This window comes from Podarcis raffonei, chromosome 4 (genome assembly GCF_027172205.1).
Source record: "Podarcis raffonei isolate rPodRaf1 chromosome 4, rPodRaf1.pri, whole genome shotgun sequence".
Classification (NCBI taxonomy): Eukaryota; Metazoa; Chordata; class Lepidosauria; order Squamata; family Lacertidae; genus Podarcis; species Podarcis raffonei.
This window is the reverse complement of record NC_070605.1, coordinates 48114973-48142942: the sequence shown is the minus strand read 5'-3', so window position 1 is coordinate 48142942 and position 27970 is coordinate 48114973. Positions and strand designations below refer to the sequence as shown.

At 40.8% G+C, this 27970-nt stretch overlaps 2 protein-coding genes across 2 annotated transcripts; one reads left to right on the top strand and one right to left on the bottom strand.

Annotated features, from left to right (window-relative positions):
* Positions 1 to 32: 32 nt before the first annotated feature.
* On the bottom strand, positions 33 to 9104 carry RBM11 (RNA binding motif protein 11). Its single transcript, XM_053386494.1, has 5 exons — positions 8739 to 9104; positions 5043 to 5205; positions 2993 to 3065; positions 2264 to 2357; positions 33 to 1397 (listed from the first exon to the last, which is right to left on the bottom strand). Exons 1-5 carry the CDS (start codon positions 8838 to 8840, stop codon positions 1110 to 1112), a joined length of 720 nt encoding a protein of 239 aa, XP_053242469.1. The 5' UTR covers positions 8841 to 9104; the 3' UTR covers positions 33 to 1109.
* Positions 9105 to 11134: 2030 nt separating this feature from the next.
* Positions 11135 to 27766, top strand: LIPI (lipase I). Its single transcript, XM_053386493.1, has 10 exons — positions 11135 to 11580; positions 13316 to 13692; positions 14893 to 15001; positions 16022 to 16123; positions 17155 to 17244; positions 19441 to 19608; positions 20336 to 20431; positions 22262 to 22373; positions 23018 to 23191; positions 26938 to 27766. Exons 1-10 carry the CDS (start codon positions 11493 to 11495, stop codon positions 27011 to 27013), a joined length of 1392 nt encoding a protein of 463 aa, XP_053242468.1. The 5' UTR covers positions 11135 to 11492; the 3' UTR covers positions 27014 to 27766.
* The last annotated feature ends 204 nt before the right edge of the window (positions 27767 to 27970 follow it).

The window sequence follows — 27970 nt, the reverse complement described above, 5'->3', positions numbered from 1 at the left end:
TGAAATAGAAATATCTTGCCAAGTATCAAAAGCAGGTTTTAGCAATAAGCTTTATTGTTTACCTGCATCACATTGTGACATCGTATGAATATTCAAGCCTTTCAACATTTGCATGTGGGAAAGAACTTAACCAATAATGTGTGCCTATATATACTCTGCAATCCAGAATTGCAAGGCTAGTCCCTTGAATTCACAAACAACTTTGCAAGCAAGGCATATCTTAAGAGAAAATTTACTTCATTCTCATGTCTCCTTCAATAGCAGCCAGTAATATTCTTACAGTATTTGTGTCCCTTGTATATATGGATTTGGCATTCTTTTCATAAATATATTTACTCAGAATGAAATCCTTCTGGTTCCAATACAGTTCTTGGATTTCCAAGTGAGACTGCAATCATATTGCACTTATTTGGGAGTAAATCCCACAGAATTTACTCCCAATTTACTTAGATCCTCAAGCTGAATCAAACTGCAGCCTTAAAACCAACTCAAACATGCAGAAATAACAAGTGATATGACCCTTTTGAACCAGTAAGTGAGCAGTTACATATATGCATGTTTCTCCACATTAATAACAAACAAACAACTTCCACAAGGAAAGCTAGCATAGCTGAGAGAAGTGCTTAATTTAAGCCTAAGCCTAACATGTTAGATTTCCATGTACACAAGTATTTTGTTTCATTTACATGTTTGAATGGCCCACTCTCCACCATGATGTGGGAAAGCTGAAAAGGGTAACTCCACATGCTATTTATGCATTTCCAGTTGGCTGAACTCCTGCAGCCATGTAAGGAATCACGAGGACCAAAAACTATATGAACAGTTTTGAATAACTGCAAGCTAGGCTAAAGACAGCCACTCTTTACTGTGGACAAAGTTACTAGATGAGATTAAAATGCTTTGTATATTCTTTTCTGTGAAGGAGTAAGGTGATTTTAAAAAAATCCAAAAAATGCTATTTCTCCCTTTTAATCAGAGTGTAACTTCTATAATACTTTACCTTAAACCTTTATAAATAATCTTATATACCACAATAGCCATGTCATATTTCTTAGTAGGGTGGAAATAGGCACTATGTAGTCAACCCCATTGTACACATATTTATGTTCTTATAGTTTTGTTGACTTTCTTTTTGTTTTTTTCCTATCATTTCCCACACTACTATCACTGTCACTAGTTTCCTGAGACCTTTTCCTTTTAGATGAACCTTCCTTAACCTGATACTGTGTGTGGTTCTTTGGCTCTGGGTACACACATTCAAAAGATGTTTGTCCTGGATTCAGATAGGCTGGAACAGGAAAACTTGGAAACGACGGTGGTGATGCCATCTGATAGCAAGGAAATTGCTGTCCCATTGGATTATAAGGGGTATATTGGTGTGCTAAGAAACACGTCATCTAGAAAATAGAAGGTAAATTAATATTTTAAAGTTTGGAAGAACATTGCTTCATTAGTTCTAGAGAATGAAAGGTACTGGACATGTTTCTGTCAGTATGCAAGCTTTGATTTACACTAGTCCTTTATTAGGTAGCCTGTAAAAATCAAGTAATTCTTACACACACACACACACACACACGTTGGTTATAGATATGAAGTTTGGCATGACTGTGGTCTGCTCCTAAAACCATTTCCAGTTGAAGCACGACACACTAATGTATAAGGTTTTTAAAGGGGGTCTAAACATGAAATAGACACAAAAATTATGTGAGGCAGACACGCCAATGTAAGCAATGAAAGAATGCCTCCATCCCATTTATATCATTGATGTTCACAACTATAGGCTGATAGATTGTTGGAATTTGTCACAGTGCTGTCCTAGCCTAGAATGCTTCATATTTGAAGTGCTGAGGACATAAATGTGTGGGGGGTGTTTTGTTTGTTTGTTTTGAAGAAAGGCAAATTTTGCTGTAGCTCTGCATGACCTGCAAAGTGATTACAAACTCATTGGCCTGGATCTACCAGACATGGCTAGGCAATACTAAAGACAGCCTAGCACAATGAGTTTTGTTGCAGAGTCCAGTCAATTTCTGTTTCTGGAAGGATGTTGGCACAGCTGGCACAGAGGGGCAGATTGCCAGCTATAATCTTGGCTTCACTAAGCGGCTGCTCAGGTATGGGTGCAGGTTCATAACTAAAGCCATAGCATGGAAAAGGGGGAAAGAGTTTCCACAAGTTGTGTGTTTGGCAGTTCCCCCTTCCATTACACATCCTATGAAGTGTCTCTATTGTTGTGATAGATTTGTGATCATTATTTCAATCTTACCATGTTCTGAAAGGCAGAATAATCCTGTGGTGGGCTATTATTCACCTGAAAAGGACTTAGAGGTAATGGAGTACCACCATAGGGCTCTAAATTCCTATAAAAAGAACAAGTAGGGGGATATGGTGAGTGAATGCTAATAGATTTACTCATTTTTCAATACATACATATATAGATGTGATTTGGGGCTCTTTACAACACAGTCATTTGCATGTTCAGCAGGATTTACTCCCAGATAAATTTGTACAGATTTGAAGTCTAGCAGAGCAACCCAGCCCTGCCCATCTCTGCCAGTCTCCACTGTCAGGGAGGAGTGGTCAGATGCACCTGCCCAAATGACTACTGCTACAATGGGGGCAGGGCCAGCACAGAATTTGCTGGGTCCTGTGTGGACCCCACTGCCATAAATGGGATATGGACCTCTTCACTGTGACAGCCGGGGAACATTTTGTCTTGCCCATACCCTCCCACTCTTTCTTGCCCCTCCCAGCTTAAATTTTGTGGCTGAACATTATACATAATTTAGGAACTAATTCAGAATGCAAATGTGATTGGATTATTGCTTTAGGGAGCTAAAATTGATATGGCACTAGAAGGGGGTGGGAAACGGAACATTTTGGAAGGTTAGTCTATACTTTCAGTGCACATATACCGCATAATATTGGGTATCAGAACAGAGTTTGTGTCTAAACTAAACTCCATGATATTTTTATACTGGAAAAAAGCCATTACCTGTGTGTTGATGACTGTATATCATGTTCCACATTCTGGCAATGATTGATTAACTCTACACAGTGGGAACTCCCTATGAATGGAATAATAATAATTTAAAAAATGATTAAAATTGGTCTAGTCAAGAGAGTTGATTTCATTTTTTTTCTGAACGCTTAACATACTTTACAATATAGAAAAGAAGTCCAATATAGAAACAAAATTCAGCAATCATACTACTATAATTAGTTTATTGTAAACACCTATTCAAGTTAAAGCCAAGTGCATAACCTATCCAATACAATTTCCACCCATCTCCAAAAAACCAGTCAATGCTGCCAAACTTCTCCTGGAGTCTTCCATTCACAAAGTCGAATCTACTTTTATGCAAACTTTATAAATAGAAAATGATTTCATTTAGGGGCACATTATTCAGCAGTTAATATGGGAAACATTTTTATCATAGCAAGCCCCAATGGTAAGTTCTTTATTGGTCTCCAAGAATCGGGGTAATATTCAGGCTATACTCAAGAGCAGACCCACTGAATACAGTGGTACCTCGGGTTAAGAATTCATTCTGGAGGTCTGTTCTTAACCTGAAACTGTTCTTAAACTGAGGTACCACTTTAGCTAATGGGGCCTCCCGCTGCTGCTACTGCACCACCACCGCACAATTTCTGTTCTTATCCTGAAGCAAAGTTCTTAACCCAAGGTACTAATTCTGGGTTAGCAGAGTCTGTAACCTGAAGCGTCTGTAACCTGAAGCGTCTGTAACCCGAGGTACCACTGTACCTGTCTGTTGCTTCCAGTGGTTCTCTGATTATGACTGAGACTGCAAACCCAATTCCACTTACTGGGGAATAAGCCCCATTGAATTTGATGCGACTTATTTTTAGTCATGGACTAAATTAGGACTGCAGCTTTAGTTGGATCCCCATGAATTAATAATAATAATAATAATAATAATAATAATAATAATAATAATAATAATAATTTATTTTCTATACCCTGCCCATCTGGCTAGGTTTCCCCAGTGCCACTCTGGGAAGCTCCCAACAGATTAAAAACAGAATAAAACATCAAATATTAAAAACGTCCCTGAACAATTAAAAAAATGGGTTCTAGACTAGTTTTTTTTCTCAAATGGCAGTCTTTAATAGCATATGGCAGACTGCTATTGAAATGACTGAAAGGTTCAAAAACAGTTAATGATTTATCATGTTGGCCAAATACATTCAAAGAACAAATATTACAAGTTTTCCCAGGCTAAAGCACAAGGTCCTTGTGTGAAACCAAGACGTTATATGGATCCTGGCCAAGGTAAGTTTCTGAATAACTGTGATTTATTGATATATTTCAACTTGCAAGTGGTCATGAAGATTCACTAGAGATTAGCAGTGATAAAAAAGGATTTGCAGATTATAACATAACAGGCTGACAACTCTTCAAGGAAAAACTAGATTACTAATTTATAATATTGGTAGCCACTACATATTTCAAGTTTTCTATTGAAAAAAATGGAAGAATTACACCATAGTTTTGATAGAAAGATTACAGAACAATACTGCATCCAACCTGCTACATGGGCATTCTAGAGGGAGGGGGGAGTTTTGTATGAAGACATTTTGAAAGTCTGAACTAAAGGAATTTGAAAAAGACCAGCAGTTTCAAGTGTACACATTACAATGTTGCACTCTGCTAGGAGGGTAACAAAGTACAGACTGTAAAATAATAATATAAGAGTGTATATATTATATAAGATATAATATAAGATTGTAAGATTCGGCTCTCATTTATTATTGATTCCCAAAAGAGTATATCTATTACCTGATCACATTTTTACTGTGATATCAGGATTTTTTTTCTACCTTCTTGCGAAAGTGGGATGTCTTAAAGGGTAAAAATGCAATATCCCAATTAGTTTGAGAATTTTTATACTCTCAGAATTGTTTTTTTTAAATGCATTAAATATGGATCCACTAACATAGTAGCAATTACTTTTCACGTCAGGATTGTGCATTATATGCCCAGGTTTTGTAAAAAAAAATTTTTGGCAGGTAGCTAAACCTACCAAACCGATATTGCACTTTAATTGGTCTTCCGTATAAACGAATCCCATTCAGCAAAGCTATGGCATAAGGCACTGACTCTGTGTGTTTAAAGCAGACAAATCCAAAAGTCTTGGGTTTTCCATCTTTGTCCTTGCATATGGTCACTTTGGTTACCGGTCCAGCCTGCAAGAAACTTAAGCATTACTTTCTCATAAATCCCAGGAAGGAAATAGCTGTTTGTTTGCTGATTCTAAGGCTTGCTGGACCAGAAGGGGAAAAAAGGTATATAATATTGGGTACCAGCTATTTCAGCATTGCAACAAACACATGCCATTATGCTGTAATTTTACTTTAATATACAAATATTTTCATGACATATTCAAAGTCTGCATATCTCACATTTTATTCATACATTTTATTCTATTTAGCTTATCAATCCAATTTACATGGACTGTGGCACCTAGCAAAGCACTTAAGGATTTTTGGGGGATAATGTAGGCAGTCCAAAATATAATAAATTGTTGTTGTTATTTCTTACCCACCTTTCACCATAAGGTCTCTGAGCCCTACAGCAATTTTAAAATACAATATTAACACTGTTGTAAACCTGTTACCAGGGATGCGGGTGGCACTGTGGTCTAAACCACTGAGCCTAGGGCTTGCCGATTGGAAGGTCAGCGGTTCGAATCCTCGCAATGGGGTGAGCTTCCATTGCTCGGTCCCAGCGCCTGCCAACCTAGCAGTTCGAAAGCACGTCAAAGTGCAAGTAGAAGCGGATTAGTCATGCTGGCCACATGACCCAGAAGCTGTCTGTGGACAAACGCTGGCTCCCTTGGCCAGTAAAGCGAGATGAGCACTGCAACCCCAGAGTCGTCAGCGAGCGGACTTTTAATAGTCAGGGGTCCCTTTACCTTTTCCTTTAAACCTGTTACAGTCAAGAGAATAAGGTGGGTCCTCTATATATAAATCTCAGGTGTGAAAGACCAGGGTCAAGAGGTGTGTCTTCAGCATAATTACGGTACATAATGAAGGTGCCTTTCCTTTGGGGGGGGGGAGATTCCCACAGCATAGGGACTGTCACAGGGACTGCCCTGTTTAAGGCTGCCATTCCGTGAACTTCTGAGGCTGGTGAAAATACCAAGAGGGCTCCCTCTGCTGATCTTAATACCCAAGAAGACCTGTAGAGAAAGAAGCAGTCTTTCAAATATTTGGGGATTAAATCATTCAGGGATTTAAACACTAATGTGAGCACAATGAACCGGGCCCAGAAATGAACTGGAAACCAGTACATGTGGTTTAGAGCAGGAGTTACATGAACTCTACACATCTGGCTGTTCATTTTGGAGCAATTGAAATTTGATTGCTGTACACGAGTTATACGGTACAAACAACAAGGAAGTGTAAAACTGTAGAAGGATCTACAGGTAAATATAAGAGCTATCCAAGAAGAGATTGAACCAATTGTTGGTTAATAGACTGTATGTATCTTGATCTTCTTTTTCTGTGCTAGATTAGCAAGGGAAATAAGATGAAGAAATTCTGACACTCTTCAAATGAGCAGAAGCTCTTGTCAGGCAGAGATGAGTCTACAGCCCAAAGAGCAGAATGATTAATCGGGCGCGGGGGGTTGTGTGTAATCCTGTTCACATTTACGCCTCAGGCTTTATACGAAATCCAGCAGAATGCCCATTTGAGAACAGGTTTCCCACAAGCATCTGGTTGGCCACTGTGAGAACAAGATGTTTGACTCGATCGGCCATTGGTCTGATACAGCAGACTGTTCTTATGTTCATACTATAAACAGACATTGTTCTTTCTTTTAACTGCTGTGTATACTGGTGAATTATGATTGAGGGATAGGTATATATTAAAAACTAGTAAAAATGAAATTATATGGATCTTCAGCATCTCTTCATTATAACAGATTCAGGCAGTAATTTGTGAAAACAGAGATTTTGCTGAATTAATCAATAAAACCCACTTCTGTCTTGATGAAAAAACTGAAAGGGGACATGTGATAAGAATGTGATAACTCACAGAAAACAAGCTAGATGTCTTTGTATTTTGCCAGTATTCAATAGTGTCAAATATCAGTTGCTGCTCAACATAATGGCTCTATACATTTTCCAATGTTTTAAAAGTAAACATCACATCTGACAGAGTCATAACTGAAGCCTTCAGCTTTTCCAAGGAGAATCAATGTTTGTTTTATCCCACCGCCCCGCCCCAGAAAAGACAAGTTTCCCTGAAGCAACATTGTTCCAGTCTGGTGTTCAAGGTTGCCTACTGCAGATGATGGAGTTCTTCAAGAAGAGGAAGCAGCAAATCAAGTATTCTGGTGCTTGTTCTTTTTAACATGTAGCTCTCCCTGTTCATAAATAAATAAAAATACCTGCTCAAACAAGCTACAGGCACAGCCAGATTTTTAAAGCTTTAAAACATCTAATTTACCATTATTTCTGTTTTACCAGCTCTAAGGTACAAAGAATGGGTGAATCATATGCATGTAACAAAGTTGTCAGAAAGCTATTAGGTGCCAATTTAGTGAAGGTGGAAACAAGCAGAACCTTCCCGTCATTGATTATTTGTGCTATGCTACTGGAGAGGAAAGCATTTCTGCTTTATAAAATATAAGTATCCATGTAGAAGCAAGAAAACCAAAATTGGAAGGATATGAAGCACAGAAAACGAAGGAAAAGTCTTCCAGCAATATTACTATAGAAAGAGGGGATAAGTCCAAACAAGATGCTAGCAGTTAGCCTGACGAAGAAACATAAGGAAACCACGAACCTTCCCCCATTTATTTTGTGTTTATTGTTAAGGGTGTGGTAAGCTATTATCAGTTGCTTGGCATGCCAAAACACAACAAGAACCATGATTAAATTGTGGTTAAAACTGGAAAGCAATGATTGATAGCAAGTATGTATGAATTATCTGACACCTGGGAAACAAAGAAAGAGGCCCTTTCCACCTAAGACTGCAACCATTCTCTGGGAAGTTCCCAACATTTAATATGTTTATCAATCACATTTCCTTCCTTTACTTCCATTCCCATTGCTTTCAGTGGTTGTCTGAGAATTTTTGAGAAGATGGGGAGAACATAGAATAATAGAATCTTAGAGTTGGAAGGGATCCCAAGGGTCATCTAGTTCAACCCTCACAGGGCTTGCAGGCCACAGTGAAATAAATGTAGCATTTCACCTAATTTTATGTCTGTGCCTCAAAAAGCGTCACTTTTTAAATTTTTGCCTGGTGTAAAAAGGTGGTTAACACCACAGTACTAACATGGAGGAAAAGGTGGCAACCCCTTTGGGTTTTAAGAATATGGTCATAGTTTTCATTTTGTATTGCCTTTATTTTCAATCACCTTGAGAACTGACCAGCCACCCTGAATGTCAAGCTTCCTGAATATTTTCAAGGGGGAAAAAATCATAAATAAAGCCCTGTTTTAGGCATACCTAGCTTCTGATGACTATTTTATCTTTCCATTTTGTTTTGTTTAAGGCACCTCTTGGTACATTTCACACATCCTCGATGGAATGGAAAAGGACTGAAGCCTTGCTTCATACTGCGAATTTAAGACTCCTGACAAAAATCTTCCACCTGCTGCTCCTTGTAAGCATTCCTTCCCTGCTGCCGACGGCTCGCCAGCCCCGCCCACTTCCAGATCGCCCTGCCCACCTGCCAAGGTGGCCCCGCCCCGCCGTCCCTTGCACCTGCAGGAAAAGCTCGTAGAGAATCTCCTCTTGCACGCGGCTCTCCAAGTTCCCCACAAAAAGCGTCCGGTCCGGCTCGTCTGCCTTCCCTGGGCTTGTCATGACAGCGGCCAGCAGCCCAGCTGTGCGCGAGAGACGCAGGGAAGAGCCGGTCAAAGCGGCAGCTCCATCTGCACGCTGGAATAGCAGATGGGAATTGGGTGGGGCAGGTGGGGGAGAAGGGGCGGGGCTGCCGCGGAGCCGAAGCTAAGCGAGAGAGGCCGTAAAGCAGCGGACGCGCGCGACAGGCAAAAGAGGGGCCGAGGGTGAGCGCGCTTTACGGTACACCGAACCCTTGTTAAGCAGACGGGGGTGAAGGAGCCGCCACCCTCCCTGCCGGGTATCCTAGCAACTGACTGACGGGGCTGTGGAAAGGGCCGTGCTTCCCCTGCTGCAAGGAGACCGCCCCTCCCTCTCCGCCGTCGGAATTGGCAAAGTCACCCCTGCGCTCTTTTCCTCCTGCGGCGATTGCGTGGTCCAGAGGAGTGCAGTGATACACAGACACACATACACACAGTGTGATTCACAGCACCTTTCCTTAGTATTTCTGTTGAAAAGCGTGTCTTATGTGCATTAACGTTGTGGCACTACAAACTGGCACTACACAACTCGAATTAATCCCGAGGGTTCTTTTTAACTCGGTGCTTTTATTTTATTTTTGCAAACACATTCTCTCAACTTTTTACGGTTTTGTTTCAGCGCCCCGAGGTGCCCCTCCCTCCGACGTTGTGAACTGCAACTCCCATCCTCCTTGACTATTGGCCATGCTCGCTCGGAATGATGGGAGTTGTAGTCCAAAACATCTGGAGGGCGTCATAGTACTGCCCAGGATGCTCTCTCGTCACCATGCTTGGTTTCTCTAAACGCCTCGCTCTTCTTTTCCCCGCCCTCCTAACTCGTCACCTATCTGCAGTCTAATTTCTCTTACCTTCTGTTACCCTTCCTTATGGGGAAAAGATCCCGAGAAAGTGAGGGAGGCTGCTGAACAAGCCTGCTCCTCTTACAGCTGGGCTGTCCCTCCCACCAGCTGTCCTGCGGTCACAATCCTTATGATCCGCTATATGTTATTACTTGGTGTATAATGTGTTGGTACGTGCGTTTAATGTTCATTATTTTTTTCTGGGCATGCAACTATTATTAAACATATTTCAGTAATAGAGACATGGGTGGTGGGTTTGAACGAATTGTAGGCTTCCTAAACTTTGTCTGCCATCCTGTGGCATATCTTGATATTGCACTAGGATCGCCGTAAGGTGGAGTTCTAAGATTAATTGAGTACAGTATCAGCAAAGCTGTTTTTAGCTGCGTGTAAATAATTTAAGATAAAATATATTCGCATTTAAATCGGTTTAGCGCAAATTGCTTTTAGAAAATTAACTGATTTTTTTCAGAAGAAATAAAACGCATTGTCACAATGACTTTCAGCTAAAAATGACCTCCTTGTCATCTTTTTAATTTTGATCTTTATAAAGTTCTAGATGACCCCCCCCAACCATCCCAGGAACTGCAGTTTGTTAAGGGTTCTGAAAGCTATTAGGAGACCACTATTCCCCCCACAGAGCTACAATTCTCATAGTGCTTTAACAATCCCAGGGAACTGTAGGAATTGTAGCTAGGGGGGGGGTGTCCTCCTAACAACTCTCAACATCCTTAACAAACTATAGTTCCGAGGGATCTTTAGGGGAAGCCATGGCTGTTTAAAGTGGCATGATGATGCTTTCAATGTATGGCACAGCGAGGACTTGGTCACAAATTTGGCAAATTTAGGCTGTGCAAACTGATTTGAACCTCTTGGACAGGAAACCTGCATCCTCAAAAGACTGGACTTCTTCCAGTGAGGAAGATGGTGGGAAAATGTACTGGAAAGCATGGGAGAACTGTTGCTTAACACAGACCGCCGAGACCACATAACACCCGAGCACAATTCACAGTGTTGGTGCTGACCTTTAAAGCCCTAAACAGCCTCGGTCCAGTATACCTGAAGGAGTATCTCCATCCCCATCGTTCTACCTGGACACTGAGGTTCAGCGCCGAGGACCTTCTGGCAGTTCCCTCAGAGGGCCTTCTTGGTAGTGGCGCCCGCCCTGTGGAACGCCCTCCCACCAGATGTCAAAGAGAAAAATAACTACCAGACTTTTAGAAGACATCTGAAGGCAGCCCTGCTTAGGGAAGCTTTTAATGTTTGATACATTACAGTATTTTAATATTTTGTTGAAAGCTGCCCAGAGTGGCTGGGGAAGCCCAGTCAGATGGGCGGGGTATAAATAAATTATTATTATTCTTATTATTATTATTAGTCTAATCTCCCCACAAACAAATCAGGGTAAATACACATTAAATCGCCAGTGCTGTCTAAACTTTCTACAAACAGGTTAGGATGAACACTCTTGAAGCAGGTCACCTGGAAGTAATCCCTTCTACATCCCACTGAACCTGCAATGTTGCCTCTTGCATTCTACATCAAGTATCTACTATCAGGATACAGAGTCCTGTAAAACAAGGTTCCAAGAAGTCCAAGAGAGTTTAAAAGGAACAGAAACTGCCTACATAAGTTAGTTGGAAAGGAGGAGTCACCAGATTGCAAAAGGATAAAGGCTGGGTTTCACTCTGTCAGGTACTTCCTTCTGCACACCACACCCATTTTATCAGCGACTCTTAATTGAATACTGAAGCAAACGGCAGCATGTTAAAAGGAGAAAGCAACACCCTCCTGAAATGTGGTGGTTACACGCTGCTTTTCAAAGATCACCAGTGTTGGGATTATGTGTCTTCACCTGTTTCGTGGCTTGGTGTGTGAGAGCAGGTAAGATAACCAATTACAAGTTCCTCATGTATTTTTGCTATAAGGAAACGAAGCATACATTTCAGACTTTCAGACGGTATTGTGTGAGTCATGATTCTCAGTGCCTGTCAGATTAACGTGACTCCTTCACAAACAGTACAAAGGTTATTCCTTCGTTGTAAAACAAATAAAGGTGCCTTTGACCTCTGGACAAAAAAATGCAGCTAGATTGACCTTGTGTGGCGAAAGAGAGCAGGAAAAAATAATAATCCCTTGCTGCTGAGATATAATAGTGTAGCTCTACCGCTGAATATATTGTATAGTATAGAGGACTGGCTCAGTGATAGAGTATGTGTGTTGCATGCAAATGTTTCCAGAATCAATCCCTGGCACCTACAGTTAAAAGGCTAGAAAGCTGTGGTCAGAAATGCAATGCATGCAATGGGACTTACTCTCAACAAACTCTTCTCTCATATGAACCTGCCCAGGCCCTGAGACCTTCAGGGGAAGCCCTTCTCTCGGTCCTGCCACTCTCGCAGGCATGCTTGGTGGGGACTGGAGAGGGCCTTCTCAGTGGTTGCTCCCTGATTTGGAACTCCCTTTCCAGAGAAGTTAGACTGGCTGCCTTCCACTGGCAGGTGAAGACCTTTTTATTCAAACAGGCCCTTAGGAACTGACTGTTTTGAAGGAAAGAATTAATGCTGTGATGTTTTTATCATTGTTGCTTTTGTATTTTTAATACATTTTAAAATATTGTTTTATTTTGATTAGCATTTAATTGCTTTTTAATGATTATCTTAATATACTTTTAGCTTTTTCTATTTTAACTGTGTGTTTTTTATCTGCCTTGAGTCTGGGAAAAAGGCTGGAAACAAACAAACTAACCTAGAACAGAAGCCTAACCATGTCATTATTTTAAAACGTTATTTACTTCTCATATTCAGACATATCATAAATTATATCTGTACAAAGATATGGGTGTCTCAGACAAACAAAATGACAGAAGATCAATGTGAGGTTTTGCATTGATGTTGACTGACACTGTGGAACAGTTTATGTTTGCTGTGTTACATTTAACATATTCAAGTTGTATGTGTCCAATGCATTTCTGTATTGTTGTGGTTACATTGTAGGTATTTTCAGCCTGCAGGCATTATCTTTGACACAACAGGAACATTTTATGACAGAAATGTATTAAAGGCAACCATTCTAACCGTAAAAATGCACACATTATATTAAAAGGACTAACACAGGTTAGGGACGGTGGAATTTTCATTCTTTGTGATAGAGCTTGTTTGAATGACAGTAATTTGAATGCATTTTTAGGTACAAAAGATGAAGAAGATGTAAGCTTGTCATAATGGTAAAACTCATTGAAACATTTGCAAAATATGGCCTGTTTAATCAGATGCAGTGTTGTATTAAACAGAGCAGACTTGGACCAGCCAGCCCAGGTTCAAATCCTTTCTCATGTGAGCTATGATGTTTGCTGGGTGACCTTGGGTAAATTCCTGATTCTGATGCAGCAATAAACCACTAGCACATTTGCAAAGCTAAGCAGGGTCCAGTATGGTTTCAAATTGGATGGGAGACCACGTGCTGAGATGCCTGTATTGCAGGGGGGTTAGACTAAAACAGGATAGTAATGAAGTAAGCTTCCTTGTATACTTTGTAGGTCGGTGAGGTAAATTGTGGTTTTAAAAAGAATTGTCTTAACTGATCAAGTGTTTTATTTCTCACTTATTTTATCTTTCAGATACAGAACAAGAATGCCCTAAATTTACTGATCTTAACATAGGCAATGCTGTGATTGGTACAGATGTAAAAGTGCAACTGCTTTTGCACACAAGGAGAAACCAAAACTGTGCAGAGATTCTCAGTGAAAACAATCTAACAGCTTCTACACATCTAAATCTGACCAAGCAAACTATTATTATTATTCATGGTTACAGACTTACAGGTTCCCCACCAGTATGGATTGATGAAATTAAAGAGCTTCTGCTTAAAAAGGAAGACAGCAATGTCATAATGGTAGATTGGAATCGGGGTGCCACGACTGTGTATTATCCTAGTGCTGTTAAAAATGCCAAGACAGTAGTAGGAATTTTGAACAATCTTATTGACCAAATGCTGGTAAGGAAGCCATGGCACAACAGCCTTCTTACCTCTGTCTAATCCAGTATACTGTCTTATAAGGGTGACAGGACCTTGGTTAGTTCTTGGTAAATGTACCTAGTATAAGGGTGTAATGAGATGTATGACCTTTCACTGTTTGCTTTGCCGTTCACATTATACTTTTGTGTGTATGGAAAATATTTTTGTGCAGAAAAATGTGTGAACTAACACTGCAATAATTGCACAGTTGTATATGTGCCACAGACCCATGGCCAATCATACTTGCCCAGGATTTGTAAACACAGTAAATAAAAAAATGTCTGTGCATGATCTGCATAGCTTTCACACTTTTTTATAACATGAAAATGTGTGAAGTAGCCCTTAGAGCTGAGGCACATCAGCCACAGCAAACTAGCAGTGGCTGCTTTCATGTTTGATGATGCAGTGGCTCTGAACTCCTGCTGAAGCATGCTGCTGAACTTCCTGCCGTGTGCAATACTGAACTGTCTTGTACTCTCCCACATTTTGATGGGTCTACAATGGCAAGAAATAATCAAACCTGGACAGGCTGTAGCTCATTGGAAGAGCTTGACATACATAGGACCTCAGGTTCAATCTTTAGCATGTCCAGCTAGGGCAAGGAAAGACTTCTGCCAAAAATCCCAGAAAGCTACTGCTTGTTAAAGGAAATTGTAAACAGTACAGAGCTAATTCCCCAGGAAAAGGGATTGATTGTTAAATCACTCTGAAAATTGTAGCTCTGTTTCCTAACAACTCTCAGCCTCCTTAACAAGCTACAGTTCCCATAATGAATTGGTGGAAGCCATGGCTGTTTAAAGTGGTATCAAAGTGCTTTAAATATATGATGTGAATGTGGTCATAGTCTCCTTGTTTCCCTTGCTTTACTGCACTGAAGAAAATGGTTGCTCATGCTATGTAGAAATAACCAGAAATATAGTCAATGTGGGTATATATTGCATAGTAATAAATATATGGCATTTTTTGTATCTTTAAAGAGGCAACAAAGGCATTAGTTTTCTGCTACAAAGAACTTCCTTTTGAAGTTGCTAAAAAAATGTTTCATGTCTCATCTTCTCTTGAAAAGCCTTTGGACTTCCAAAGCTGGAACATGGCTATTTAAGAAGGAAGAATAAAAGCTGGTTTGCCCTCTGTGGTTCACATTCCTATAACCTTCTATCCATACATATTTACTGACAGGCAAATGGAGCGTCTCTTGACTCTGTATATATGATTGGAGTAAGCCTTGGGGCTCATATAGCTGGATTTGTTGGGAAGGCATACAATGGCAAAATTCGCAGAATTACAGGTAAGTGTTAAAAACTGGACATTCTGGTGTTTTATTCTCTATTCTCATTCTTGTTTCCCTATGCTGAATGTTTCAATTTGTCATAGAAAGCAAAGTCAAGCTGGCTTAGTCACCCAACATAAGGTACAGTGCCTGGGGTGGGTTTAAGTGAGTTGGTCATAGTCATGCACATAGTTGAAATTTGTCCACCTTCTAAAAGATACAGTTTAAACCAGGGGCAGCCAACATGGTGCCCTTCATATGTTTTGCAGTGCAATTCCAACCAGGTCCAGCCAGCATGGCCAATGGTCAGGGATGTTGTGGACATGTAATCTACAACATCTGGCTCTTGTGGTGTTCTGCATTATTTTATAAAAGTATAATGTATGCTTGTGTTTATAAATGTTTTGTGAAAGCTGCTTGGAGATCTTTGGCTAACAAACAACTAAACAGTCAGATGATGATGATGATGATGATGATGATTAATGTACCAAGTTGGCAACTTCTGACTTAAACAATGAAAAGGCAGCTTCTGGTGACACCAGTGGAGGTCAGCTGTTGTTTAAAGAAATCTCAGTCAACACTGACCTTCAGCAAACACATCATGAATGCAACGATGTTCAGGGATATGAAATAAGAGTTTACCACTTTAATCCCAAATACTTGGGTCAGAATTTACAAAGTGTTAAGTATTCTTTAGTTACCTTGAATTCAGCTGTTGTGACTCTTCAGTGAAAGTGATTGCTGCAATCAGTGGATTTACATTCTCTCTGATAATCCTGACCTGCATCCTTCTTTCCTTTGGGAGGAGAAAGGGCGAATTGGAGAGAAAGCTCATTTGTTTAAATAGTGGGTGTGTTTTATATTACTTTTGTGCTGATGAAGCTTAACAGTTGGGAAGAAGCTTGTGACTATATACTTGTGTGTTTTATCCTGCTGTGGTCTGCTTCCACTCAAATACTATTTACAGATTCGTATGTACATACGTGTGTGTGTGCAATTCCTATTATAATAAGCTAAATTTTTCATTTCTCATACCAGGTCTTGACCCAGCAGGGCCATCATTTACAGGAAAGCTGCCCAGTGAAAGATTGGATCACACTGATGCTCAATTTGTTGATGTTATTCATACTGATATTGATGGTAATTATACCATTTTGGATTTCCATTATTGTAATGGAGAATGATTCCCCGCACCCCTAATCTGGTTTGCTGGGAGAAAAATAACTATTTCAAGTGTTCAGAAAGGCTTATACATAACCAAAAAACAAAAACAGTTTTTTATTCTTTTGAAGCAACACTACTGGCTGGTCTTGAATACACACTAGTTCAAACTCAATTCATTCAGGCAGAATTACTTGCACTGTTCATTTGTTCCTGGCCAGTGCAATTAACCAATTTCTGTAAGTATCCCCAGTGGGTTTTGGTGGAAAAAAACCAACTGCTTTGAACTCACAGGAAGTCGTGCCTCTTCTTAAATAAAGGAAAAAAATGTAATGTTTATCTTGCTAGATTGTTCAGATAAAAACTCTCAAGAATGGCTGATAGTTCCAAGCGTGTCTCTGCATAGGAATACAGTCTAAAAAATTGTATGAAACACAGCATTTTAAAAGCCTGGGAAATAAAAAGGGCTTCACCTGGTGCTGAATAGGAATCAGACTCACTGCCAAGTTTGGCTCCGTGAGGAGAGCCTTCCGTGCTTTATGTTTGGTTCCCTGAACAATCTTAGAATTTATCAGGGCTGGCCCAATAATGGCATCTGGCAGGTCATTATGTTTGCCTGAGGAAAGGGCCATCTGCTATTCCAGGGAAAACATGACCAGCCTTGGCCAATTTATAACCCACCTACTCACCCCATGCAGGATGTTCTAGCCAAAGCATCGGTCACATAGTTGTCACACACTTGTCACTTAGTTATGTGTCACTGGAGCCTGGGAAGGGTCTTGGTTCCAGTTTTTCTGAGCCTGTAGGACCAGCCCTCCTCAACCTCAACTTCTGTGCATCCATTAGTTACATTTCCATAATATAATCTCATTGGTTGTTGTTATCTTTGTAAATATGAATAATAGTTCTTTTGACGTTTTGAACATTCTGACAAATGCATGAGAAAAGTGTTATCATTTATTGTGAAATGACATCTGTATTTTTCATCACTATATGTTTTATTTTCTTAGCTTTGGGCTACAGGGAGCCTTTGGGAAACATCGATTTCTACCCAAATGGAGGAACAGATCAACCTGGATGCCCAAAAACAATATTCAGTGGTAAATACAGATAAATTAATTCTAATAGATAAAAACATCAGGAAGGGTTATGCTCTGGAGTCAACTGGGTTTTCACAAATCAACTCGCAAATATATTAGCATCAAATAAATATTTCCTGGCAGACTGTTGGAATGGTCCTCCTGACTGATATTCTTTACATGCACCCTTTATGGTGTCATTCTCCCTTTTGAAGCGAAAAGACTGCACCAATTTTAATATATAGGTTTCACCTTGAGGTGGGACTGCTGCTTCTAATTAAGGTTTTCTCCTATGGAAGGAAAAGAAACTTTACAGTCTTTTCTATGCATTGTACTTTATGTACTGTGTAATACTAGAAAATGAAATTGGTTGGGTTTTGAAGCTGAGTTAAAGCATGTGATTTCTGTGGTGCAATGGACCAGTGTGTCTGGCTGTTAACCAGAAAGTTGGTGGTTTGAGCCCACCCAGGGATGGCTCTGGGCAGGATTCCTGCATTGCTGGGGTTTGACCTAGATGGCCCTTGGGGTCCCTTCCAATTCTACAATTCTGTGATTCTACAAATGATTTTGCTTAAATTTATTTCAAAGCTTTCATGGGTTATCCTGTTCTAAATAAATTTGTAGCATAACTGCCTCTCCAAGTTAACTACTGTTGCAAGGGTTACTGAGATATTGGATGTGAAGTGCTTTGAACACTCAGGGTTGTTCCGTTCATTGTGTGTGTGGAATGCTTGGGTGAAGAGCATTCCACTCACACAATGACAGTTCCCATTCCTTTGCTCCCATTTCAGCATACCTCCCCCCCAATTTGTTACAGAGAATCTCCCCAAGGCCCTGCAGCAGATTATGAGGGTGCCCAGGGGGCTGCAGAGGAGTGGAGGACGAAGTTCCATTGCACAAGCAGATGCCTTTCTCAAGCAGGGAAGGATCTGATACAACCTCAGAAATGTCATATTACCATATGAACACCATATGTTTACAATATTGTGCATTGCTAAAATTATATTCCAGAATGCCAGTGTGGCTGAAGTACGCTCAGTCACAATGAGTCTAGTTACAAGAGAGCAGCAGTCAGTTCTAACTGATGAAATACCTGCACTTATTCAGGGAATCAGAAGTTTCCTTAACATCTGCCAGGGCTTCAGCAAAGACATGATAAGAAAGCCTGCACAAGGCAATACAGATGGAATAGCTGCTTACAGCTGAAAGCATGAGAGTGGGATGTCATGTTCACAACATTATTGCATGTTCTTTTACAAGTGCAGATATCTGCTATGAAAACTGTCCATAACTGAAGGGGAGAAAGAATAGAGAGGGACGGCACCAGACTAGGAATCTCCAGAGGAAGAGTCTTCCAGTGATGGCAGTCCCAAGGAGGAGCCATCAGCCCGTATGAAGCCATGGGCACCATAGCTCACATCACCCCTGAACCACCAAAAGGAACCTCTGCCACCAGACTCCAATGACTGGTCCACACATACCTCTGAGGAGAGCCTTGAGGAGATGTCCTTACAGCCTGAAGCCACAGGACCTAGATGTCCTGGATCCCCAGCCTACCTGGCAACAATTCCCTCTAGCATATACAGTATGTCAAATCCAAAGTTCAGCTGTCAGGAAACATGGTCCAGGGGGCAATCCACATAAGCAAAGTCCATCAGTCCAGAAACACAATCCAGAGTCAAACCCAAAGCACAGTCCTGTAGAAGTCCTGCAGCACCCAAAGCAAGCTCCATCAACATAGACAGTTGAGCAGACACAGTCAGCTTTGCTTCCCTTTTATCCCTTGCATGTTAGTTGCAGCATCTGGGCTTGTCAGGACATGTGACCCTCACCTGTTCGGAGGCTACTCCAGCTGAGGAATCACACACCTCCTCTCAGAGCTAATGAGCCCACACCTGGGCCATGGGCCCTGGCCTGCCTTGGCCTCCAAAAGCATACCTCCCACTTCTCCCTGTGCCCCAAAACCTGCCTTGTTTGTGAAGACAGCAGCTTCTCTGGCTCTGATGAGCTAGTTGAGTCTCTAGTTATTGGATATGCAGCCCAAGGAATCCTCCACTTTCTTCAGAACACTGCTGAGGCAACTGGTATGTTAATCTATAAAAGGAAACTTATCGGTTGAACTTAAAATGTTGTTGCTTAATAATATTAGTATTGCTTTTATAAAACTAACATTGCATTGCTCCATTGTTTCTTTTGTAACACTTTCTCTACTTTAAGGCACCCAGTATTTAAAATGTGATCATCAGAGATCTGTTTTCTTGTACATGGCATCCTTGAAACAGAATTGTAATGTAACTGGATACCCTTGTGACTCGTACGTAAATTATAGGAATGGAAAATGCGTGCACTGTGAAGCTTTTCAGCCACTCCCATGTCCAGTTTTGGGTAAGAGCTATTAATTATCCTGCAAGTGGAAACAGCATGCTATGGATAATTTCCTGGTTGTGCAATAATGAAGATACTGGCTGTGCACAGATAATTAAACATTAGCTTAATAGACCAGTTATATGCATGTATTTCATACACCTGCACAGCACCCCTTTGCTTCTGCTTTGCTTCTGGTGCAAACCAAGGAATCAAACCAGGAAGTAACTGTACTTCCTGTTACACATGAACCAGGAATTACTGTTGATGTCTTCCAAATAGGTTCTAAGTTACCTTCTGAATCTGACTTGTTTTGGGGATGTTCTTGTTCTTATGGTTTGCACAAGACAAAAGAAAAGCAGTTAAGCCAACTAATCCAACTGAACTGAGGGCAATTGTGGCTACTCTCTGAGTATCTCTTCTTCACCACACCATCGTCTGCATGGGGCCACAAGCTTAGTAAATCAGTAAAGTAAGATGACTAATAGTGACATAAGACAGAAAGGAATGCACATATATATTATATTATAGCTGGAGTGACAAAGGAGCCAAAGTGTAATCCATTTTCCTGTGCATAAACTGACTGACTGTAATAGAACTCAGCGTGCATTACTTGAGTCTAAGTTCTTATGAGCTGATGCTAGTTTTGATTTCCCAGAACATTATATAACAAAAACCAATCTTCATGATTTTTATCTTTCCTTTGTTTGTTAATTTTCTGCTGAACACATTCCAATTTAAATTTCAGGTTATTATGCTGATAAGTGGAAGGACCATTTAATTGAAAAGAACCCTCCTGTGACAAGAGCTTACTTTGATACTTCAGACAAAGACCCATTCTGCAGTAAGTGATTAACCATTCTCTGTACCCTTTCGCCAGTTTTCATTATCTAATAACATTATGAACAAACCGCTTTTTGCTGTACAGATAGCATGGCACACTCTTGATTAAACTTCATTCTCTGTTGCTGTATTGTTTATGCTCAGAAGATCTATGTGTAGGAAGGCGAAAATGCTGAAAACAGGAAATTATCTGGGCACCTGGTAAAAGATGACAAATGAGCTGGAAATGAGATTCAGCTGGATTTGCATTGGATAATCAGGAAAAAATATTAATTTAAGAATTACAAAGAAAGAGAAGCAAGTTAGCTAGGTGCTTGCTCCAATGCATTGCATCATGATTTGTATGTCAATGTGATTTTCAGATGCTCACATTTCTGTGGGTTTGAAAATTTGAGAATTTGATGTGTGTCAGCCAATCCTTGCATGCTACATGGAGTCTGAAATGGGGATTAGGGGGATTACAGTATCATCACCACAGTTTTACTTGTACATATAACCAGTGCTATTTTTCTAGAATAAGAGGCGCCAAAGCTCACCACAAACTTCTCCCTTGTTCACTTAGAATGGCAAAGGCACCCATTTACAATAAACTATAATGCATCGTAAGCATAAAACACCACCACATCATGAGCTGAATACTAGCATTTTAAAACCATCTAACTTAGTATTAGGGACGCGGGTGGTGCTGTGGGTTAAACCACAGAACCTAGGACTTGCCGATCAGAAGGTCAGCGGTTCGAAACCCCGCGACGGGGTGAGCTTCCGTTGCTCGGTCCCTGCTCCTGCCAACCTAGCAGTTCGAAAGCACGTCAAAGTGCAAGCAGATAAATAGGTACAAGTCTGGCGGGAAGGTAAACGGCATTTCCATGCGCTGCTCTGGTTCACCAGAAGCAGCTTAGTCATGTTGGCCACATGACCCGGAAGCTGTACGCCGGCTCCCTCGGCCAATAAAGTAAGATGAGCGCCGCAATCCCAGAGTCAGTCACGACTGGACCTAATGGTCAGGGGTCCCTTTACCTTTACCTAACTTCGTATTAAGTACCTTTGATAGTATTAAAATCTCAGATATTAGACCTAAATTCTGTAATACAATATTACAACAATACAATGCTTCAAACATTTAGTTTTGCTTTCTTAGTTAGCATGGACCTATTGTTATCTTTTTTCTCTCTTGGCAAAATTGACTGGTGTCTACACAACAAAAGGATTTTAATGACACTTAATAGTCTGAATTATTTCACCAAGCAGAATCTGAGGGAGGGACAGTTTGGAGATGGGGAGATAGGTACAGAACAGATGCTTTTGAACTCTGGCTGAACTAAATGCAGCCTGGGGGTTGTAGATATTCATGTTGCTCTCTGGGAATTGAAGGCAAGATCAGTGGTTTGGATGCCTGCCACCGGACACTATTTGCTTCTACTATGCTATGTTTGCAGTGTATGTTCCCTTTACAAATACAGTGGTACATTGGGTTACATACGCTTCAGGTTACAGACTCCGCTAACCCAGAAATAGTACCTCGGGTTAAGAACTTTGCTTCAGGATGAGAACAGAAATTGTGCTCCAGCGGCACAGCGGCAGCAGGAGACCCCATTAGCTAAAGTGGTGCTTCAGGTTAAGAACAGTTTCAGGTTAAGAACGAACCTCCGGAACGAATTAAGTACTTAACCCGAGTTACCACTGTATGCAAAGAGATCACAAGTCTCAAGAGTGCTCTCAAACTGAAATCCCTGGCCATAGCACCACTTGGGGAAGGGTAGCCGAGGTTATTTTTTGCTGAGCACAATATTTTATTGCATTAATTTACCTTTCTTTCATCCTCTCCCTTTAGTGTATCATTACTCTGTGGATATTATTACCTGGAACAGAAATAGTAGGAGAGGTTTCATAAACATCAAAGTAACAGATGATGCTGGAAATACAACAGAATCCAAAATTAATAGGTGGGTCTTATTTTAGTCGATCTTTTCTTTATAGAAGTCACTTCAGCCATAAGTATACCTAAGTCCCGTTGAGATAAGTGATACTTATTTCCCAGTAAATTGCATTTGGAATGAAGTGGCAGTTTGAAGATAAATATACAGAAACACTGCAAAATACAAATAGTTGTGTCTGTTTTGTCTTTTAATCAGTGTGATGTAATGGCAAAGGTGCTGGCCTAAAGGAAAATAAGCATGTCTCATCAGTGTTGATGAGTTTGCAACCTGGCTTTGTTCCAATAAATATGGCAGGTTCAAAGCTAGGAAATAATACCAGGCATATAAGGAACACCAAGAACATAACTGGTGTTTTTCTCTTATTGATTATGTGTGGATGAGAAAGCATGCGTAGTTGAGAATGAATATACAGGATGCTTGACATTTCCCCCATCTGCTGATGCCCCTCTATTTTAAATGTCTTTCTTCACCACCACTCAGGCCAGGCTCAGAAAAGTAGCTATTTTTGCTGCCTGCCTAGGATTGCAAAAACAAGCAAGGATTATCAACTGGCAGACACGGGTGGCAGGCTGTGTTTGGTTTGCAGAGCCACAAGTTGTAAAGACGGAGAATAGGTGTTGAACTAATAATGTGTCCTGATATCTCCTTAGCGGAGCAGCTGCATTTCACCAATATAGACAAGCCCATTTGCTTGCTGGATTTGACATGGATTTCGACAATGTATCCAAAATAGCCTTGACATTTTCTACAAGGAATGCAATAGGCCCCAAGTACAAGCTTAGGGTCCTCCAAATGAGATTAAAATCTCTTTCAGATCCCCAAAGGTAAGCATATAGTTTTTCTTGCAACCTAACAAAACCTGCATTGATTGCCTTATTTGGAAGCCTCTGTGTGGACATCTTTTTATGTATAATCCTTAGCATGACTATTAATAATGCCAACCTTATAAGCAGAGGACCATAGCAGTTTGTATGAGATCTAACTTTGATTTCAGCTGCAGAATTCTTCCTTTTATAATGCTCTTTAGCACATAGTTCTTACGAGGATCAGGAGATGACCTGATGGAGAAATTTTATACCAATGGGCCAGGGAACAAGTTATTGGGAGCATGTTGCACAATGGGAATAGGAGAACATGACTTTAACCTGATTGGACCTGGCGCAGAAATTTCAAAAAAGATAGCTGAGCAGCCCATCAAGGTCTTCTGCTCAATAACAGCAGGGACCATAGGGTGCTGTAGAACAATGGCAGGGAACCTACAGTCATCCAGATGTTATTGGACTCCAAATCCCATTAGCCCCAGCCAGGATGACCTATGGTCAGGGATGATGGGAGTTGTAGTTCAGCAGCACCCTGAGAGCCACAGGGTTCTTAAGCCCTGCAGTAGAGGGTGGTTAGGTAGTATGAGAATAGTATTGAAATGAATAGCCCCCATGCCACCAGAGTAGTATGTGCACCCCCATCTCTGAGTAGATGTCGAATTCAAGCCCAAAAGCCAGCGAAGTTCAGAGGAATTGGCCACCCTCCAGGTGCCCGGCTTGAATCCTTGTTGACCTCCTGTCTGCGACTCCCGGCAAGATCAAGGCGAGGTCTTACTCGGCAATTCTTCCCAACGTGAAGAAGAACACACCACTCCTCCCCCCCTCCCATTGCCAGGGAGGGGAAAGAGACAGACAGAAATATATTTACATGCTTTTATTCCTGTCTTTCCAGCAGTACAGAGAAATCATGTCTGTACCCTCTCATCACCAACTGCAGAGAGAGAACAACTCCACCCATGTACTTCCAGTACAGGGTCATGTGACACTCTGAGCTAACATCCGGTGCTCAGTACACTGTTCCTTGTTCCCACGGTACAGTCCCATAACATCAACATCCTGTTTTCCATTCCAGTCACCTGGAGCTCGCTTCTGCATTGCTCCTTTTTCGTAACACAGTCATCCAGATGTTATTGGACTCCAAATCCCATTAGCCCCAGCCAGGATGACCTATGGTCAGGGATGACGGGAGTTGTAGTTCAGCAGCACCCTGAGAGCCACAGGATTCTTAAGCCCTGCAGTAGAGGGTGGTTAGGTAGTATGAGAATAGTATTGAAATGAATAGCCCCCATGCCACCAGAGTAGTATGTGCACCCCCATCTCTGAGTAGTGAGGGACTCTAGAGGTTCCAGCACTCACCTGGGGTTCCGCTTCCTTGGAATGAAGGTTAGTGGATATCTGGTTTTATTTGCACATATATTTGAGTGGAACACAGGATGGAAGGACTCATTCAGCACAGCAAGGAAGTCAAGTCCTTCTCTCCAGTTTCCAGCCAAACTTGCACACTAACTCTGCTATTGCTCTCCTACTTACAAAATGATGTCGCTGGAACCAAGTGGGGGTCTAGGGAAAGATGCCTACTCTCTCCTGAAGAACATCACCTCTCAGTTGTCTTCATAGCAACATGGCCTGTTCTTTTAGATTCTAGTCAGGGTGCTTAGCTGGCCCTAGCTGGGGTCATTAGCTTACAAAGAGTCTGGTTTGACCAGTTCAGCAGGTCCCCAGTCTACTGCAACCCCCATCTCACAAATACTGCATAACAGTTTTGTTTGAGACCTACGGGCAACATCCAAACCAACCACAAATCCTTTTACAGTATGGCAGGATAAATAATACAAAAAGGGAAGATTGTACATATTTGTTAATGCTGTCTTGGGCTAGGGTTTTGTTCTAATCCTCACAGCCAGGCTCAGGTCATGGTAGGAGGAGCTGTGACTGCTCGGAAAATAATTTCCTTAGCCAATTACCTTTGCATTCTGCGCAGCATTTTGTATACTCCACTAGACTTTCTTTACTTGCTTCAGACATGAATTCGTTGGCCATGATCCAGCAGAGAATTAGACATACCTAAATTCCATTCATTTCAGTGACACTTAAGTGTGCATTGGATTGTGACCACTAAGGTTTTAGTTCTGTATATGCTTCATATGGACAGCAGGCGAACATATTTATATACTTATTTAACTTATTTAAGCATATATTATGTGCTTTGTATTGTGTGTGTGTTTTGTTGTTGTTGCTCATATACAATTATGCAAGTCTGGCTGGAATGACAATTGAATTATTACATTGCACAAAGTTCCTTATTACACAATCATAAGCTGTAATTGCATAATTGCGTCTTGCAGTTGGGTAAAATATGTGAAACTGATGTGAACACACACATATGGCTTCTGTAGTTATTCATCATTACTGTAATTGCATAAACACTCAGAGATATGTTAAAAACAACAGTACTTAACCAAGCTCTAAATGTTAATTAAATTAGAACAAAAATAGATAAGGAATTGCACAGGCATGAAAGAATAATGCTCCAAAAATTATATTAATTTGTGATCTGCCAACAGTATCAAGTACAAAGCGGAAAGGCACTGGAGGAAGAGCTAACACAACCTCCCTCTCTCACCACAATGTACTTGGAAAAAAAGCCTTGAGGAAAGGGCTGTCAGGTCACATGACTCCCTTTTGTGTGTGCTTTGTGGAAGAGGTGTTTCCCCAAGAACACTTCGCTATGCAAATATTGGTGGGAAATGTTTGAGCTGACTATCAACACCTCAAAAAATAGTAGTGTGGATCAGCTCTCCAATTGTACAGTGCAGGTGTAGCATTATGAAAAAAATTGATATATAAAACGACTCCTCCCTGTACATCCTTGTCATCTTGATTTGGCCCATTTGTGGTGTATTTAGGAGAACGTTCCCAGGTGATCTTAAAAATCATGGTAGAACCCGGGGGGTGGGGGTGGATACATGGAATTTCACTGCCATTGTGCATGCTGGCTGACCTTCCAGTGACCACTCAGAAGCTCAGTTTGAATACATGGGGGGATCATTTGAGACTTTAAACCAACAGGTATCCCTGAGAACTGACACCTTTAATTAGAAGAATAAAAGAAGGCTCAGATAAAAAATTTCGAAGCCCAGATGGCTTCTAAGTAGTTTGCAGGATTAAGATGCTCCTAATACCACATACATATGTAAAAGTGCTTTAAATAGGCAAGTGAGCATGCACTATATAATCTTCTAGCAGGTCTGTGTGTGGCTTAGTATGGAAAGGGGAAGCAGAAGGGGAATAGATAGGAGCTGCATCCTATTAGTAGAGGATTTGAAGGTGGCAATTTTGCAAATAGGGGGCCTGTGGTGCAAAAGGTGGACAACTGCTAAATATAGGAAAGCAGTCTGAGGGAAGGCTGCAATTAAGAAAGAGGCTGAAATCTGTAGTGCAGTTCAAAATGGAGTACAGTGGTACCAAGTGTGAGACTGAACAAAGAGGAAGACCTGAAGATGGCAAAAAATAAAATAAAATTCAGAGGTCTAACACAGTGCCTAGTTATGTGTCATCCCCAAATATATGGAATAGGGAGTTTTCTCGCCTTTCTGAGCCTGGAATGAAGACATCTTCCAATTTAGTTATGGTATAGTAGTTGTATGGGTGAAGAGCAGTGCATTTTTCAAAAGCATCTTCAAAACAAAACAAAACAGATTAGGTAGTCTTTCTATTGATAATATATTACCTCACTTTTCTCTCTACAGGATTCAGCTATGCAGGTATGATTTTGTTCTGCTGGAAAATATTGAAATGACCTTCAGACCTATTCCATGCCATTGATACTGAAGTGTGAAACAATAGCATCTTTCAAACCTGCCTGCGTGCATAAAGCACAGACAGCACCGAGAAGTGGCATAGAGCTAAACTTGCTCCCTTCAAGAAGGTTGAACTTTCAAAGATTATGGCTCAGATTAAGGATCAGCGAACTGCTACAAGAAAATCAAATAATTTTGATGCATAAAGATGTGTATGCTACCAGCAATCAATTTCTAATTAACAAGAGGAAAATCAATACTGTGAATCATATTCTGTGTAGACTTAGACTACTGTCTTGCACACAATGCTGCTGATGTCCCATTGAAATTATAATTTCATCCCTATGTGCTTAGCAAAGCACATGAAAACATTGGGTTGTATCCAGCTAAGTTCTGCTCAGAGTGGATCCACTGAAATTATTGCACCTTTCCATGAATTTCAGTGGGTCTTTTCTGAGTATGGCTAACATTGAATGGATTCCCCCTTTTCCCCACAATAAATTTCAACGTCGGTAGAGGATGAGACTTTTAATTTCAGGGTTGTGGGTCCATGTCTCACGTTGAGCAAAAGATTCCTGCATTGCAAGGGGTTGGACTATATGCCCCTTGTGGTCACTTCCAGCTCTACAATTCTATGATTCTGTGACTGTATGTTAGACAAATGTAATGGCTTTTAAGGACAAATGTGGTAGTGCCAGAAATCAGGAAGATAAGATCGCTGAGATTATTCTTTGGGTCTGTGCATTATTGGAAAAGGCCTTGTTGGTGGAAAGGACCACATTGTGCACATTGGAGCCCACAGCCTCACAAAAGCCAGCTAAACTGAGACTATAAAACGGATCAAGTTGCTACTTTGGGATATTAGAAATTATTAGAACCAGACAAAAAAGCAAAAGTTTAGCCCCTTTCAGGTGTTTGAAACCCATAGATGCGGAATGCATAAAGGTGCTATGTGGAATGCATGAGCTAATCCTCTCCCCTA

Excerpts from the sequence above, each read along its gene's own strand:
- RBM11 (XM_053386494.1), bottom strand. The coding sequence starts at position 8,840 with ATGACAAGCCCAGGGAAGGCAGACGAGCCGGACCGGACGCTTTTTGTG. Across the intron at positions 3,066-5,042 it reads TAAAGTGCAATATCGGTTTG|GGAGTTCCCACTGTGTAGAG; the intron begins GTAGGTTTAGCT and ends TTCCATTCATAG. Across the intron at positions 2,358-2,992 it reads ATACAGTCATCAACACACAG|GAATTTAGAGCCCTATGGTG; the intron begins GTAATGGCTTTT and ends TTCTTTTTATAG.
- LIPI (XM_053386493.1), top strand. The coding sequence starts at position 11,493 with ATGTGGTGGTTACACGCTGCTTTTCAAAGATCACCAGTGTTGGGATTA. Across the intron at positions 13,693-14,892 it reads ATCTTATTGACCAAATGCTG|GCAAATGGAGCGTCTCTTGA; the intron begins GTAAGGAAGCCA and ends ATTTACTGACAG. Across the intron at positions 23,192-26,937 it reads TCTCTTTCAGATCCCCAAAG|GATTCAGCTATGCAGGTATG; the intron begins GTAAGCATATAG and ends TTCTCTCTACAG.